Source organism: Euphorbia lathyris, chromosome 5 (genome assembly GCF_963576675.1).
Source record: "Euphorbia lathyris chromosome 5, ddEupLath1.1, whole genome shotgun sequence".
NCBI lineage: Eukaryota > Viridiplantae > Streptophyta > Magnoliopsida > Malpighiales > Euphorbiaceae > Euphorbia > Euphorbia lathyris.
In genome coordinates, this window is record NC_088914.1 from 15,471,921 (window position 1) to 15,490,658 (window position 18,738).

General features: G+C 37.9%; 1 protein-coding gene across 1 annotated transcript; it reads left to right on the forward strand.

The window, feature by feature from the left end:
• The first annotated feature begins 8,168 nt into the window (after positions 1 to 8,168).
• LOC136228875 (cytochrome P450 71B37-like) lies at positions 8,169 to 10,498 on the forward strand. The gene is made up of 2 exons (XM_066017365.1): positions 8,169 to 9,058; positions 9,271 to 10,498. Exons 1-2 carry the CDS (start codon positions 8,174 to 8,176, stop codon positions 9,886 to 9,888), a joined length of 1,503 nt encoding a protein of 500 aa, XP_065873437.1. The 5' UTR covers positions 8,169 to 8,173; the 3' UTR covers positions 9,889 to 10,498.
• Positions 10,499 to 18,738: the final 8,240 nt, after the last annotated feature.

The window sequence follows — 18,738 nt, forward strand, 5'->3', positions numbered from 1 at the left end:
CATGGTGTGTGAGGAGAAAATTCAGGAAGCTTTCCATCCTATTTCCCAGAAAGAAATTGATCAAGCTATTTTTAGCATTGGGGCTACTAAAGCGCCTGGAGTTGATGGCGTACCTAATGGTTTTTATCATAAACACTGGGAGGTTGTGAAGGAAGGCTTTTATAGCTTTATTAATGGGGTTTTTAACGGCTCTCAGGATATTGGGCTCATTAATAGCACTCTTCTTGTTCTAATTCCGAAAGTGGAGAAGCCTTCTTCCTTCTTGCAAATGAGGCCTATTAGCCTTTGTAATATTCTCTATAAAACTATTACAAAGATTGTGGCCAATAGAATTCGTTGTATCCTTCCTGATATCATTAGCCAGAATCAGGGAAGCTTTGTTCCTGGTAGACAAATGATGGATAATGTTGTCATTGCTCAAGAGATGGTCCATTCTATGAAAATTAAAAAGGGTAAGAGGGGTATTGTGGCTCTTAAGTTGGATCTGGAAAAAGCTTATGATCATATTAACTGGAGTTTCCTTCTTGAGAGTCTGGAGAGGGCAAGGATCCCGGATAATTGGAGAAGTTTTATTAAGAGTTGCATCTCTTCTCCTGTTTTTCAAGTTTTGATCAATGGGGATATGTCGGAGGGTTTCTCTCCCTCCCGGGGTATCTGTTAAGGGGATCCTATGAGCCCTTTCTTATTTGTTATTGTAATGGAAAGATTAACTCACCTGATCCAAGATGCTGTTGAGAATGGGAGATTCCATCCGATTTCCATCAATAAATTCTGTCCCCAAGTTACCCACTTGTTTTTTGCTGATGATGTTTTGATCTCTGTGGAAGGTAATAAGGAGCAGTTAAGTGTGATTATGGATATTCTGGACTGTTTCTGCACTGCCTCTGGGCAAAAGCTGAATATCCAGAAGTCCATGATGTTGTGCTCTAGGAATATGAATCAGGGAGCCTGCAAAAGGCTGAGTGCTTTGTCTGGTATTCCATTGACTAACTCTCTATCTTGGTATTCCCTTGACTAACTCTCTATCTTGGTATTCCCCCCCATAGTGAAAGAGTTTCTAAAGCTTCTTTCAAGGATACTTTGGATAAGACTAATAAGAATTGTGCCGTTTGGAAAGCTAAGACTCTTTCTCTTGTGGGTCGCCTTACTCTGGTTCAGTCTGTCAATTGTGCGGCTCCTAATCACATTATGCAGGCTTGTCTCCTTCCTGAGCCTGTGCTCAAATATCTTAACAAAATCAATCGTCGGTTCCTGTGGGGGGAAGCTGATGAGGGGAGAAAGATTCACCTAGTGCCTTGGAATGACGTTTGTCAGCCTAAAGAGTTGGGATGTCTATGTGTCAGGAAAGCCAGAGATAACAATAAAGTGTTATTAATGAAGCTTCTATGGCGAATGTGGCAGCTTCCTTCTGCTCTTTGGGTTCAATTATTATGCGGCAAATATAGAGAGGATAAGGTTTTTGGGGGTCCTAAGGATAGAGTGGTTAATTGCTCCTTTCTTTGGAAAGGCCTTAATGTTGTTTTTGCTGAATTTTGCTCAGGGATTGGGTGGAATGTGGGAAATGGGAATTCTGTTAAGTTCTGGAAGGATACTTGGATAGGCAATAAACCTTTATTAGAAGTTTGTGAGACTTTACCGCCTCTTGAGATTCAGAACTGGAAGATTGCTGATGTGGTGGACTCTGAGGGGGAATGGATTTGGTCAAAGTTTGATTCTTTTCTCAGTCTGGAGTCTCTCCTGAGAATTAGAGGAGTTCAGATTAGTAGCAAGGAGGAAGACAAAGATAGTTATTGTTGGTCTTTGACGAACAACGGGGCTTTCTCTTGTAAATCAGCTTTTCAAGCTTTCTACCAGGATTTGGGAACTTCGCATCCTGTGGTGTGGAAGACGATTTGGGCTTTGAAAGTGCCTTATCGTATTAGAAGCTTCCTATGGTTGGGAGCTAAAAACAGATTGCTTACTAATTCTGATAGGAAAAGGAGGCACTTAGTGGAGTCCGGAGCCTGTGGCAGATGCAGAGGTCATGAAGAAACTTTATGCCATGCTCTTAGAGATTGTGAGAAAAGCAAAGAGGTTTGGAGGAAAGTGCTTCCTTTAAAGGTGTGGTCTTCATTTTTTTTCTCACTCGGAGCTTGATTGGTTTGTGGATGGGATTAATGGTAAACTGTTGGCTGAATTGAAGCATGGTGTTCTCTTGTTTGTGGTGGTGTGCCATCAGGTTTGGAAGTGGAGAAATGAGGAGTTGTTTGGAGGTGAAACGGTTATTGTGCCTAATGTGTTCGAGTTCTTTTCTAGAAAAATCTGTACCTTGGTTGATAGCTTCAATGAGGATCCTTTGGCTAGGGCGGTCCAGAAGAAAGAGGTCTATCTCTTAGGCTGGCGTAGACCTAGCGAAGGTGTGGTTTGTTGAAACACCTTTCCACATAATTTTGATTTGACAAAATTGTTTAAGTATAATTGAAATACATATTCTAAACACACTAAGTTTAAATGCTTTGATTTATTATACTAATGTGTTTGTTCAATGTTGAGTTAAATTGTTTATAAGACACAAGAATTAAAAGGCCCAAGCCCAATACAAGTGTCAAAGCCCAAGTCAAACAACTCAGTACAACTAGGCCCGCGTTTGTCGAAACATTGTCACTTTGGACAAAACGCAACTCAGCGAAAGAAGGATCTAGAAGACCTTCGGGAACAACTTCAAGATGAAGCTGCTGAGTAGACTCGACAAAGCGTACAAGACAGCAGCTGGCTAAGGAAAACTTCAAGACAAAGTATTTCTACTTTGGGTAAAGTTCAGACGACACAGTATGCTGTCCAGTTGACTTTACCATAAAAGGAGAGACATTCTGCTGAGCTGACCGAGGACAGAAGATACACAAATCTGATTGGCCAAGAGCTCTGAGCAAGTCAGGATGACAACGACAGGAAGCCGTTTCCCTCGAACGGTTATTTCGAAATTCGCGTTGCTGACGACAACCAGGACTATCTGGTAACTGTAGTGAAAGAGAAAACCATCTTCATAAACCCTCTCTACCTAGGAAATTTGCTCCAGTTAAAGACTGAGGGAGTAAGGCTAAGGAGATCAGGAGATCAGGATGGTACTGGGTACGAGGTCAACTTCTGCAAACCTGAGGGCCACTCAGGAGAAGTCTCAGCTTCATCTATGGGTCAGCACCAGAAGATGGCTCATTATCTACTGAGCTATTTTATCTATCCGAAGATCAACTGCACAACCTCAGCAACGAACTTCGAACAATGCTTTATCTGGCATATGCTGACGTACAAACCGATCAACATGCCAGTATTTCTTATCGCTGGCTTCCAACGCAGCACTGGCACACTGAGGCTAGGATCACTCATCACCAGAATCCTAATTGACCACAAAGTTGATCTTGTCGATGAGGAGATGACTCGAGGATCTGATATCACAGCGGCTTCGCTGAGAGCATTAAAGTTCGGACAGCCTTTGAAGAAAGGTAAAGCTGCTGCTGCTGCTACGGGTGCTGAACAACAAGCTGAGGGAACTGCTGTCCCAAAGAAAGGAAGAAGGACTAAGGCCCCAGCTTCCCGGAAAAGAAAAACTGCTGAGACTCCTTCCAAAGATGTTGAGTCTCCAGCTAAGAGGCAGAAGTCAGCTGAGAAAAGGAGCAGGCAAGATGAGCCTGAAACTGAGGACACTAATGAGCAACCTCAGAAGAAGCAGAAGTCTTCTACACTGACTCCCTTAGACGCCATACCTACTGACATTGTTGTGCCTGGTGACTCTCACTTCACCCAATGTCAAGGTAATGTAGCTGAGTATGAAGAAGATGAGGTGCATTTGGACGATCAGTTCATTGCACAAGTTGAGGAAGAACTAGATGGAGTTAGTTCAGAAAAAGAAGAAGAAGAGGCCAGTAGTCAGGATGACACTGAGGACAGTGAGGCTACAGCCAGTGAAACTGAAGCTGAGCAAGCCAATACTGGGTTGGCCGCTGGAGAAGAGCAAGTACTTGACCAACACAATGTTGATCAAGTCCAAGTACAGGATGATCAGCCTACTCATCAGCAACAAGCTTCTTCTCCATCTCACTCAGGAGAATCTATACCGACCGACAATCCTCCTAGAAAACGAAGGTTGGTTAAGGCAAGTCAGAAAGAAGTCAGTGAGACTCCTGTTGAACTAACAACTTTTCCTACCTTTGTCGTTCAACAACCAACCAAAGACCCCTCTGCCCTAAAACTCAAATTTTTTGGTAGAAAACCTGCGGCATCCATCGAAAAACAAGCCTCTGTTTCTTTCCAACAGGAACATGCCGACCAAAATACCTCCGCTACCTCAACAAGTCAAGTTGAGATGAGTACTGTTAATGCTGTCCATCCCAGCATTGTGCTGGCTCCAAATACATATGCACCCGTCAGCACAGACAATATTCGAGTTACTACTTCTCCAACTCACCTCTCTGCTGATCAATCAACCATACCAGAAACTCAAGTGCAGATTGAAAACACTATTCCAGTCACTGACCATGTCACTCCTTTCACTCCTCTTCCTTCCGGTCACACTGATGTCCCTGAAGGCTCTTAAAGCTATCTGAATGCCACTGAGTCCAGTAAAAGGATAATTGACTCAGTGCAAGCGTTGATCAGAGACCTTCAACAGTCCACTCCTCCTGCTGCTGGGTCTTCATCTATTGAGACTACTCAGCTTTCCCAGGTCACTCAGCTTCTCAACGAAGTTAAGGGACTCAAGGACTTGCTGAATATCCTCATTTCCTATCAAGGACAGCAAGCTAAGCAGGATTCTATCGCCAAGCTGGCCGAGATCCAGCTGACAACTGTGCAACACTTAAATGCTTTACATCAGCAAGTACAGAACTTGTCAGCTGTGCAACCTGGATATGCAACCTCTGATGAGGTAAAGATGCTTTTTGCTCAGCTTCACACCGAGCAACTAAAGACCAATGAGCAAATGGTCTCTTACTCTCAGTGCTCAGTGGAGCAAATTGGTGAAGCTGTTCGATTGCTCAATCTGAACAAGCAAGAGATGGACACTGACCAAATGAAACAGAATGAGATGCTGTCTATCACAAGACAAACCTTCAATCACATCCGTCACATAAATATTCAGCGTCAGTACTTTGACACTTACCTACTCAAAACCTTTCATCAAGTCATTGGTGGACTGACTGATGCACTTATATGGATTGGTAAGTCTGAAGCTTTCATCGTCAGTATGATCAGTGCTGCCGAGCTCAAAATACCCGCTGAAGTCTCAGGACAGGGAGTTGCCATTTTTTATGGCATTAATGAAAGCACTGACAGGCTTAAAGCACTGTCCAATGAACTGACCAGAGCCGTCTTAACCGACAGCTTTAGGATTCCACCTCCTCCCAATGCTAACAAAACGGGGGAGAAAGATCAAGCGAGAACACCAGCAAGAACACAGCATGGGTCAAGTCAGTCCCAACAGAAGAAAAAGAAATAGATATATAGGCTAACTAAGTATGTAGTCTGTATTTCTTTTTGCCTATCCTTGAACTGTTGATTGTAAACACTGACTATCTAATATCAATACTTGCATCTTCCGTTCAAAACACTGAGTTATGAATTATTTGTATACAATGCTGTGTATGATGTTATTCTGTATCTTCAATTAAATCAGCTATGTTTAAGACTTATAAAATTAAACTCAATACTGATAACATGTTTGACATTGACTTATATGCCTATATAACAATGTCTTACAGAACTCATTGAACAACAAATTACTCAGCGCACTCTAAATGATTAAACCTTCCGCTTAATACTGAGTAAATAGAATATGTTGAATAAGCTGACCTTTATCTGAAAACTGACCTTAGACTTACTCGACTAAACCTTTAAATGTTTAGAGTAAAACTAAGTGAGTAGCTCAACCCTTACGGGGGAGTTTGCTAAGTTATAATAGGTCAACTATCATGGGGGAGCTCAATACTGAGTTCCTCGCTGAATAGTTTTGCCAACATCAAAATGGGAGAGTTTGTTGAAACACCTTTCCACATAATTTTGATTTGACAAAATTGTTTAAGTATAATTGAAATACATATTCTAAACACACTAAGTTTAAATGCTTTGATTTATTATACTAATGTGTTTGTTCAATGTTGAGTTAAATTATTTATAAGACACAAGAATTAAAAGGCCCAAGCCCAATACAAGTGTCAAAGCCCAAGTCAAACAACTCAGTACAACTCGGTCCGCGTTTGTCGAAACGTTGTCACTTTGGACAAAACGCAACTCAGCGAAAGAAGGATCTAGAAGACCTTCGGGAACAACTTCAAGATGAAGCTGCTGAGTAGACTCGACAAAGCGTACAAGACAGCAGCTGGCTAAGGAAAACTTCCAGACAAAGTATTTCTACTTTGGGTAAAGTTCAGACGACACAGTATGCTGTCCAATTGACTTTACCATAAAAAGGAGAGACATTCTGCTGAGCTGACCGAGGACAGAAGATACACAAATCTGATTGGCCAAGAGCTCTGAGCAAGTCAGGATGACAACGACAGGAAGCCGTTTCCCTCCAACGGTTATTTCGAAATTCGAAATGACCGATGCCCAGACGTCTCTATAAATAGTGCCATCAGAAGCTTCATTCGTTACAGAACTTGATCAAGCCATTACGCTGACCAAATTTCTACACAAGTTCTGCAAGCAAGAAGCAAAGCAAATCTTACACTACATTTCATATATTTGTGTAAAAGTCTAGAGTGATTATTCAATCATCTAAGGTGTCTTAGCAAATCATTGTTTAGGACAAACACTTATCATTTCTAGAAAGTAGAAAGGAGAGGCTGAGTACTCGGTTATAGTACTCAGCGTGAGATTAGGATTGAGTAGAGGTATAGAGGAAGGTACTCTTGTTATACTCAGTTGCTAAGATTGTAAAAGGTTTGAGGCTCTACCTTTAAAGAGCTCAGTAGAGGATTCGAAATCTCAGAACTTGTTCCGGGGACAGGACGTAGGCTTAGAAGAAGCCGAACCTGGATAAATCTGCTGAGTAACGTATTTCTTACCTTAAACTCCTTATATATATTGCTTGCTTAAATAACAAAAAACTGATCAAGTAAAGAGGTCAAGCTAAGTTGTGCGCATCAAACATCTGAGCTCAAGAATAGACTTTAAGTGCTATCTCCTGACTCAAGTCAAGAAACTGACCTAGTCACCAGTTGACTAAGCCAGTATCTTACTGATCACTCAGCGCCACTGTTAAATCATTTTCTCTTAAGAAAAGAAGTTTGCCCAAACTTGGAAAAAGTTTAAATAGTTCCTAACCCCCCCCCCCCTTGGAACTATACTTGCAACGTTATAAGGGACCAACATGGTTAAGCTGAATACTAATGGCTCTCGTCTTATGGACGGGAGAATTGCCGCAGGTGGGATCCTGAGAGATGACGCTGATGGCTGGATTTCTGGTTTCACTCAGAATTTGGGTATGGGCTCGTCCTTTGTGGCAGAGCTTTGGGGTATTTTGTCTGGCCTTAGGTTAGCTAAAAACCTAGGGGTGAAGAAGCTTCTGGTAGAATCAGATAACATTGAAGCGGTAAAGTTGATCTCGGGGAATAATGCTATCTGTCTTAGTAGCCAAAATTTGATCAAAGGAATTAGAAGGATGTGCTCTTCCTTTGATTGTCTTAGCTTCAGTCATATTTATAGGGAGCAAAACCAGGTTGCTGACCGTCTCGCGCTTGAAGGTCATACTAGCATATTGGGACTCTCTACATTTTCTACTCCTCCGTGCTTCATTTCATCCCTGATTTTGGATGATTTGGTGGGGTCAGTTTTCCCAGACTAATCCCGGGTTAGGCTGGTTTGTTTTGTTTTTTTTCTTTCCCTTCCTACCAAAAAATCAAATTTTTATTGTTAAAGTTGAATGGACTGATATAATAATAGTTTTTCTGGATAAAAATGTAGGAAAAATCTTCAATATAGTCCAAAGGGTCAAATTCATTGAATTTTGTGGCTGTATATGACTCCAAACTCAAAGTATCAATCAAAATGATGTTTACCACTTCCAATATAATACTCTTTTTAGGCAACTTCCTTATCTATGCAATGTGCTATTTTTTCCTCTGATTGTTATTGAATTTATGACCACAAATTAACACTATAAATATAAACCTCAATCCAAAGATGCAAAGCACAAAATCAAATGGCTGCTTATGCTCCATTAATCTTGCTTTCTCTTCTTTTACTCCTGCCTCTATATCTCATCTTTAAAAACAATAAGCAGAACAAGAAACTGCCTCCAGGCCCTTCCAGGCTTCCAATTTTAGGCAATTTGCACCAACTTAGCCAATTGGTTCACCAATCTTATTCTCAACTTTCAAAGAAATATGGCCCTGTCATGCTCCTTCGACTCGGTCAGATCCCGGTCATTGTTGTCTCCTCTGCTGAGGCTGCTAGAGATGTCCTAAAAGTTCATGATCTTGCTTGTTGCAGCAGACCTTGTTTAGCTGGAGGTGCAAGACTTTCTTACAATTTCTTGGATGTGGCTTTAGCACCATATGGTGATCACTGGAGATACTTGAAGAAACTGATTGTTTTAGAGCTTTTTAGCCTTAAGAGGGTCCAATCTTTTCGGTTTATCAGAGAAGAAGAAGTTGAATTGCTCCTCAATTCAATCTCATCGGCTGCTGAAACTCCTGTCGATCTTACTGATAAGTTGTTTGCTCTTACTGCAAATATCACGTATAGGATGTCTTTCGGGATTGATTATCGGGGGACTAGTTTCGATAGAGACAGGTTTTATGAAGTTGTTCATGAAACTGAGGTTGTGGCAGGAAGTTTTTCCAAGGCTGAATTGTTCCCATTTGTAGGATGGATCATAGACTGGATAACTGGTCATCATGCCAGGACTGAAAGAGTGTTTCATGAATTAGATAGTTTCTTCGAATATGCAATCGATGATCACCTTAAACCTGGAAGGAAAAAGGATCACAATGACATAATTGATGTTCTACTACGAGTAAAGGAAGAGCAAGTTCAACTTGGAAGTTCTGCCTTCACCAGGACTAACATTAAAGGAGCCCTCCTGGTATGTTTACTAACTTAATTTATGTGGTAATGCCTTGAATCAGTATAATACACTACCACAGGAAGCAAGAAGACTAGCCAACGTTGGTGAACCACGTAAATCTGTGTTTTCGATTGTTTATTTATTTATCTTTCATTAATCCAGCACAATAATTTCCATTTATGATCATGCGGAAATGACTCTTTATAATTTTGCAAATATTTGTCCATCAGAATTTGTTTGTAGCCGGCACAGATACTTCTGCAATTACTTTGAATTGGGCAATGGCCGAGCTAGTCAGGAATCCAAGAATGTTGCAGAAAGCACAAGATGAAGTTAGAAACCATCTCGGAAACAAAGGAAAAGTAAGCGAAAGTGACCTTGACAGGCTTGAATATATGAAAATGATAATAAAAGAAACTTTCAGAATGCACCCTGCTGCCCCTCTTCTGTTAGCAAGAGAAACCATGTCTCACTGTAAAATCAATGGCTACGATATCAATCCGAAGACAATGATCCAAGTGAATGCATGGGCAATAGGACGAGATCCAAAATACTGGAAGGAACCGGAGAAGTTTTATCCTGAAAGATTTGCTGATAGTTCTATTGACTATAAAGGACAGAATTTCGAGTTCTTGCCATTTGGGGCTGGCAGAAGAATCTGTCCGGGGATACATATGGCAACTGTAACAATAGAATACGTTCTCGCAAACCTTTTGTACTTGTTTGATTGGAAATTGCCAGAGGGTATGAGGAAAGAAGACATGAACATGGAAGAGTTACCTGGTGTTAGTCTTACTATCACTAAAAAAACACCTCTCATCCTTGTTCCTGTAAAGCATCTTCAGTAATTTATTATGTCACCTGATTTTCCATCAGTGGAGAAATGTTTGAGCAGATCCTTTCTTCCTCAGTAGTTGAAGTTAGTTTTGCTGTTGTCTTGAGCTTGCCATATAAACAGCAGCTCCGCTATCCGTAATTCATTTGCTTTTGTTGATCAATAAACTTCCATTCTTGTAAGAGCTTATGGTTTAAAAGCTTGAATACGATTTTAAACTCCAACCCAGTTTAAAGCTCAACTCGATCAAAGCTCGGCTAGGCTCAACTTGATTACAGTTTTAATTGGAGGCTATAAATAGTTAGCCATTCGAAGAGATAACATAAGATGTGAAGTAAAAGAGTTGCCTCTCTCTCCGAGCCGCGGCCATTTTTACTCTCATGTACTCTAATTAGTTTGTAGAATTATCGTCTATGAAGCACGGAAACTCTTCGTGACATGTGTTTCCCCGTTTCCGGCAGATGTGGAAAACGGAAACTCTCGGAAACTGATACGAAACGTTTTCGGGCACGTTTCTGTAATTATGGAAATTTAAACTTTCTATTTTGTAATTTATATTTAATCTAAGATTAGAAAAATTGAAACTTCATATTTGAGAGATAATTCCTTCCCCGTATCCTTCAATTTAAAGAACTTACCCATATTTGTTTCTCCTATAATCTTTGTTTCTTGAATCACCACCGAGTTTGGACTTTTCTTCTTCTTGTTCTTCAATCTTGTTTTTTCATGTACTATTATATTTTTAATATTTATAAATATGTCCTATATTTTTAATATTTACACGTTTCCCCCACGTTTCCGTTTCCTATGTTTTTCAGCCGTATCCGTTTCCGTGCAACATAGATTATTGTTTCTCCTTTTAAACAGTTTTAGCATGGGAATTATTATGTGACCCGGAATACAAGGTAATCCGATAACCGCAATTTATATTCGGATTGTGAGTAATCCCTTCGCTAACCAAACAGTTCATTGCATAGCCAGAAAGACATTGTGTTATATTTATAAATATGGATTTGGTTAGAATTTAATACATGAATTTGAAGAAAAAAATAAATAAAAATGATTTGATTGTTGATATTTTATAATAGTGTTAAAAAGAAGCATCTGGAAGAAACAAAATCACTTTCAAATTGAAAGTCTGCATCTTATTGGAGGGATGGGCACCTACTAAATTATACATGATAAAAAGCATCTTATTAATCCTTGATCTTTTATTTTTTAAGTTTATTATCCTTGATCTTTTATTTTCATATTTTAAGATCTGATTATTTATTTTTCATTTCATTAAGCTATGCTTACCAAATTAGTTACTTACGAACATAATTCTGTTTGAAATTATAAATTTTAGAGTTTAAAAGGTTTTTACAGTTTTACTATAATCCTATTATACATCAAAAAATGCTTTTAAACTATAAAAATCATCTCGTTCTTCTCCATTGGTGGATTGTCACGTCTGGGAATTAATTGTTAATAAGGAAACTTTATAGGCTAGTTGGTTGATTTAGCAAAAGTTGCGATTGGTAAAAAAATTAGGTATTATCAAGCCGTCTGATGCTAGTTTGAGTTGGCGATGGCTGAATAAAATCAAGCAAGATGTGAAGCCCTTGATTGATTATAGTGTGGGGGATTGTACTACTTTATATTTCTGATTTGATCCTTGGTTCAAAGAAAAAAGCTTGGCTGATTGTCACCCTCAATTATTAACTGAGTACAGTGGCATCCCTAGGCGTGCCTTAGTTACTGATTTGAGTAAGAAAATGAGAAAAGGGAAATGCTCTCAAACCATTAACCTAATAATTTTAATGGTATCATACACCCATTCAATCAACCCATTTAAAAATTCATCCCAAAGTTTTTACTTTTTTATTTTATTATTTCTCAATTCTCAAGTAATTTTTATTTTTTAAGTTCTTTTTTATGATTTCTAATTTAGATTATTTTTTAGGGATTTCTAAGTTAAGGATTTAGAATTTAGGGATTTTTAATTTGTTGTTTAGTTAGGGACTTCTAACTTAGAATTTAGGGATTTTTAATTTATTCTTTAGTTAGAAGTTTCTAATTTAGAAATTTCTAATTTAAGATCTAATTTAAGATTTCTAATTTATTGGTTAATTAAGTAAAAAAGTAATTAGGATATTGACTTAAACTATAATTTGCTTCATTAGTTTTTTATTTACTTTATTCGTTTTTTATTTCATTGATTTTTATTTAGTTTATTAATTTTATTCATTACTCTTTTTATTAGTTTATTTATTTATTTGAATTATAATTTAATTTAGTTTAGTGTATTTATTTATTTGAATTGTGGTTTACTTCAGTAGTCGTTAATTATTCATTTAGTTATATTTATTTTTATTTTATTTAGAAATACGATACATAAATTCTTTAAACTCGAACCCAGTTCAAAGCTGGACTGGAGTTCATTAATTTTCTGTCGAGGTGAACATAAACATATACAGATCAAAGCTCGGCTAGGCTCAACTTCATTACAGCTCTAATTGGAGGCTATAAATAGTTTTTTTTTTATACACAGTAACACACAGAGAAACAAAGACTAGCCAGGCACTAGTCTCGGAAAACTAACACCAGCCAAATCATCCCGCCACAACGACACAATACAAGAAGGAATAGATTCCAGAACAGTAAACCCCGGGTCACTTGAATGTGCTTTTAATGCAAGGTGATCTGCCACACGATTTTGCTCCCGAAAAACATGGAACTGAATATTATCAAAACCCCGACTCAGCTTTCGAATCTCAATCATAACATTCCGAGCAGTACCCAAAATGGAAGACGAAGACTGAATGTAATGAATAAGTTCGTAGTTATCCGACTCCACTTCAAGACATTTAATACCCTTCAAAATAGCCACATGCAATCCATAAAAAATCCCCAAAACCTCAGCTTGAAAGGAATTACCATAACCCATATTACCCAAAAAAACCTCCAAACCAGCAACCATTATGATCCCGAATAACAACTCCTGCTGAAATTTTTCCACAATCGCTCCTAGAGCCATCTGTATTTAGCTTAAACCATCATGGTTTTGGAAAGACCCAGTCAACAAGCCTCTCCTGTTTCCGACTACTACTAACCTATAGTCCGCAACATCCCAATCAGACAGAAAGGATTCGGTAGTCCTTCGGATACAAAACACACGGTCCTCCGGGATATCATGTTTATTATCAAATAATTCTATGTTCCGCCATTTCCAGCAAAGCCAACAGCCAACTAAAAATAAGATTTTCCAATTAGGAATATTAGAAAAGCCATCAAATAAAAAACAACTAAACCAATTATCATCATCATAGTGAAAAAACACATTATGATCATATATGGGAATAATATGCTGCCAAACTCGGGCCGAGTGATGGGACGTGGACGGCTAGGTAGAGCTTACGAAATGTATATTATGATAAGTGCGTTACGACTATGGATGTGATCTTCCTAAATTCTCTATCTCTACTAGACGCTACTACTTAGGGGCAAGTGTACCCTGTCGTATCAAGTAATAATCCGGTTAAGACCGGGTATCGAATCCACGGGATTTATAACTACAAGTATTAAACGCCTCGGTTTTATACGTTATCTAAGCGGTGAATAGTTTGAGTTGATTCGGGGAACAACTACAAACTACTCCTAACTACGGGTGAGATAAATTTATATAACAAAAACTCTACGAAATGATACGGATGGCGATAAGTTATAAATATGACAAACAATGACTCCCAATATATATACGGTTAATGATTTACTCTTGCAATGACGACTACGTGTAGTGTGACTGACCCGTGAAGTACTTAGACTACGTGGTTCCTAGTCAAAGCGTGTCTAATGCTTGGGATCAGAAATTAGGGCCCGTAAGTTTCGTGGCTTGTCAATTCCTACGGTTTCCGGAGCGTCACTTCCGGTAAGGCAACACCTATATGAATCCCTAAAGATAGCCCGAATAGCGTCGAAAATCGCGTTCCCCTACATAATAATCAATTACGAGTATCAAAACAGGAAACCAACATCAACACATATATAGAAAAAGAGATTATGAATCATAAATTATAAATATGGAGAATGTAAATATGAAATACAACCAAGCCTAGTACATAGGAAGAGTACAAGCTAATTAGCAAGTGAAAAGGGAAGAATCCACCTTCGGAACTAGCTAACCGGACTCAAGGCCGTCTCTTAGAACTTGGAGGTGGAGCTTTCGAGCTTGGTGAACGGAGATGGAATGAAACTTTGACGGAATACCGGAATCAACGAACAAGCTCTCAAGATGATAGAGTTTTGCTATGTAAAATAAAATCTAAAACTATATAACAAAAGCTTAATCTATAACAAGAGTTTGTATCTCCAAAAACATACTAAATGAGTGCTAGTCACTCCTATTTATACACATCAAGCTAGGGGTAGAATTGTAATTTCACAAGATACAAGCATGGAGGAACATGATTTTCTGCAGATTTCCCATGACACGCCTCGCGTATGGTGGGCGACGCCCCGCGTATTTGCCCATTCCGTCAGAAATCCCCTGCATGTGGACCAAATCCAGATCTTGTTGTCTCAACCACGCCCCACGTAGACTGGGGTACGCCTCGCGTGGTTGAGTTTCTGAGATTTTATTGCTTGAATTGGGTCTTTTACGCCACGCGTAGCTGAAGCACGCCTCGCGTAAGTAAGTCTCTGGTTTTTTAGACTGAAGAACTTCCCATACACGCCCCGCGTGTATGGTTGTACGCCCCGCGTATTATCAGTTGACTTAGAAGATCTTGCAGTCTGATATTCATGATTGAGACATTATTTCTTATCATTGCTCATACGCCCTACGTGGAAGGTAGGACGCCCCGCGTGGCAGTGGGTAAGTTCCACGTGGTGCCTGCAGATTGAGCAATTATTTCTGACAATGTGTTCCACGCCCCGCGTGGAGGGTGATACGCCCCGCGTATGTCGGGGGATTTTTGCTCCTTGCTCATACCTGAAATACAATTCTCGATAGCCGAGTTAGCTTGACGTTTTATTTTCTAATTTAATCAAAAATAAGGAAAATTAACCGAAAGTACGGAATTTATTTTTATTTCATTATTTTATTAAAACATTCCATTTTTGCAATTAAACTTATTTATTTCATCTAAAATTAAACCGTAAATCACGCTAAAAGATAGGAATGAATTATCCAACAAGAATCCAATTGGTTTCTTGACGATATAATGAATTATCCGAGAGAAATCAGATAGAGAAACTTATAGGGTACTTGTTAGAGGGAATAAAAACATGGGGATAGAGATAAAAAAATGGAGATGAGTTATCTTATATTTGTTTTAGAGATAGGTTAGGGAGATAAGAGAGAGATATGAGTTTTATCCCTCAAATCCTATACCTCCTGCGATTTTAATAGGATGGAAAAGTCTATCTTATCCCTCAAATTAAAGTTATGTAGTTTAAATAAGGTTAAAATAGTAAAATATATTACTTTATCCCGACTATCACATTTTTATCCTTATCTCATTTATCCTTAGCCCTATGTCAACCTTTATCCTTATCCTCAAGACATACCTCCTTAACTAGCCTTAATAGAAACAAAAATGTGTTTCTCTTGCTATAGTGTCTTCCATTTATATATATGTTACATTTATGACCACAACTTATAAACCCAATTAACACTATAAATCTAAACATTAATCAGAAGAGGCAAAGCACAAATCAACCCAATTATGTTCCATTTATCTGGCTATTTCTTCTTGTTCTCCTGCCTTTATATCTCATCTTTAAGAACAATAAACAGAATAAGAAACCACCTCGAGACCCTTCCAGGTTGTTAGGAATAATTGAAATTACGATAAACGAAAAATAAGTAAACACACAAGAATTGTTAACCCAGTTCGCCACTCGATTAGAATGACTACGTCTGGGGGTACTACTAAGCCATGATATTTCACTATAATGAATGAGATACGGATTACAGAGAAAGAGGTTACATTTATACTCCTGAAACCCTAACCGTCTGAAATCCTAATCGCTGCAGTTGGGCCCATCGCTTCAGCTGGGCCTATATATTTTAGTCTCCATAAGCCCAACACAAGTTTCCGATTTTAGGCAATTTGCACCAACTTAGCCAATGGGTTCATCAATCTTATTGGCAGCTTTCAAAGAAATATGGCCCTGTCATGCTCCTTCGACTTGGTCAGATCCTGGTTATTGTTGTCTCCTCTGAGATGTCTTAAAAGTTCATGATCTTGCTTGTTGCAGCAGGCCTTGTTTAGCTGCAGCTGCCAGACTTTTCGGTTTGTTAGAGGGTCCATCTTTTCGGTTTGTTAGAGAAGAAGAAGTTGAATTGCTCATCAATTCAATCTCTGCTTCTGAAACTGCTGTTGATCTTGTTGGGATTTTTTAAGAAAGCCTATAAAAGAAATTAATAACTAAACATGGTGCTAACAATTTTATTCAATTTATCAATGTTCTGCACAATTGAAAGATACAAATTTATGACTTTTTTTATAGGCTTATAATGCAACAAAATTGGAGATTTTAAAGGAAACAATAAAATCTCACAGTGGCGGAGCCAGAGCTCAAGGTCCGGAGGGGCTCCATCGCATGAAGATTTTTTTTCTTAATAACGACTTAAGCTTTGATTCATAGTAGTCAAATCAAAGTTTTCAAATTTTGATAATATAAGGGTAAATTTGATCATAATTGGAAACATTAAGGTACAAAACAACTGAGATTCAATATAAAGTAAGGATAAGGTACAAAAATACTCTAATGTTTACACCTAAGAGCAATTGGATGTAGAGATTCCTTTAATTATCACTACAACCAACTATGCAAACTTAGTTTTATGTCATATAATCACATTCTACATTATAAGTACTAATTTTAACTATTTTGGTGGCTGCTCGGGACTGAACCACTGTTCGTCAAGGGTGTTCCGGAGGGTCGGGAGACCCTGTCCTAACCCCTAGCTCCGCCCCTGAAATCTCACTACTTATCTCACTAACAAACTAAAGATCTAGTAAAACTAAACTTAGTAAAAAACAAACTTTGAATCAGAGAATCAAAATCTCAACAGATCTTACCGATAAGTTTTTTGCTCTTACTCTGATAAGTGACAAATGGCTTTTTAGTTTGATGAAGTTTTAAAGCAGAAGGTTAGAGAAAATTGCTAGCTTTTAATTCATAACAGGGGCGGTTTAAACCTCCCCCTAGAAGTCTGTTGCTAATTGTCAATCTACCTCGTTGGTAATGATTTCCGTCGCTAATATGTAGTTCTGTTCCCCTTTGGCGACGAATTTGAGGCGGTTGATCCTAGACTTTATAGGAGCGGTTTTAACCGCCTCTACACATGATAAATTTCATCACTAAAAGTGATATTTTTGTAGTCAATGAAGACAAATAATAATTTTGTCGCAAGATACTTATCGAAATGAGTTTATTGCAATGAAAGTTGTGGCACAATATTTAGGAAAATTGATTGAAAGGATCATCTTTCGAAGGTCAAGGCGACAGATATACTGGCCAAGCTCCCCAACTTCGTCAGCGGACATAGCTTCAGAAGAAATCCCTAAGGTGACGAATATTTTCTCCACGATAAATCTTTTTATTTTGTAGTGCTTGTTGTACCTGTTCATTATCGGTCTCTATACGGAATATACTAACCGATTGGGCTGCATTTCCAAGCAACTCAACTTTGGTGGGATAAAGACTGGAAAGAAGGGTATGTTTTCTAATATTTCAAATAAGAGTATTTTCATGGAAACTCAAAATTTTGTTACAAAAATGCTCTTTGTGCCTTAAACTAAAACTAATTATGTATTCATTTCATTTGAATTAAAGGTCAAGATGGTTCTCAGTATTGCGTGTCAGGATTAATTTAACCCAAATCGAAATTTGGATATCAACTCTGAAATTAAGTTGGCAATTTATTTACCAGAATATGTCAGTTTTAATTCCCAAAATTTATAAAATTTGAGTCAATTTGTCAACTTGAAAATTGAATTGATACATAAATTTCAATTTGGATTAAATTGATCTTAACTCCGTTTTTTAGGATCATTTTTACTCTTAATTTCTTCTTATTTTAAGGATATAGTACTTTTTTTTTGAAAAAATTGCATTTATTTACATTCAAGCAAACACAACAACATTATTAAACATTTAACATATCTTACTTTTCTTTTAAATACAATAAGGCACTTCATGCTACTTTATGGTATTTTAGGAGCAATTTTATCAATAACGTCTAAAATTGTGCAATTTTACCTTTAATATTAGCAGCCAATAACAATTTTACCCATAACATTGGCAAGTTGGATCAATTTCAGACATTATTATAAACACATATATTTTGTTCCTTATTCTATACCAATTACAAATCAATTTGTTTTTAAAAAATATTATATTTTCTGTGGTTTAATAATAGAATTGAAGGTTAATATTTATAAATTCGGCGAAATATTTTTTCTTTATCCAACGCGTACAAAAGACAGTATATTTTTTAACTTTTTTATTGTTTTTCACGTCTAATTATATGTTTACGATCTGTTACTAATGAGTGATAACAGTAGTATTTACTTGGACTCTGACGCTGTTGGATCTAGGCTTTTCAAATCTAAGCTTTAGAATACTTTGAATCTTCACCTTAAGATTTTAATAATTCCATCGATGAATGACCAAATTGATTTGGTCATTCAGGTCCAGGTGAACGCTACTGTGAGTGATAAAATGACTCATTTGTGAAATTTAGATGACAAGATTCGAAAAGAAAATTTGATGAATTATTTTTCAATTTGATCCAACTTGACAACGTAACGGGTTGCTCTTGGTTGCCAATATTAGAGATAAAATTGCTCATTTTAGACGTTAGGGATAA

What these genes read in the sequence shown, in the direction of transcription:
- LOC136228875 (XM_066017365.1), top strand. Translation starts at nt 8,174, where the DNA reads ATGGCTGCTTATGCTCCATTAATCTTGCTTTCTCTTCTTTTACTCCTG. An exon ending in ACATTAAAGGAGCCCTCCTG is followed by an intron (nt 9,059 to 9,270) that starts GTATGTTTACTA and finishes TTTGTCCATCAG; the next exon opens with AATTTGTTTGTAGCCGGCAC.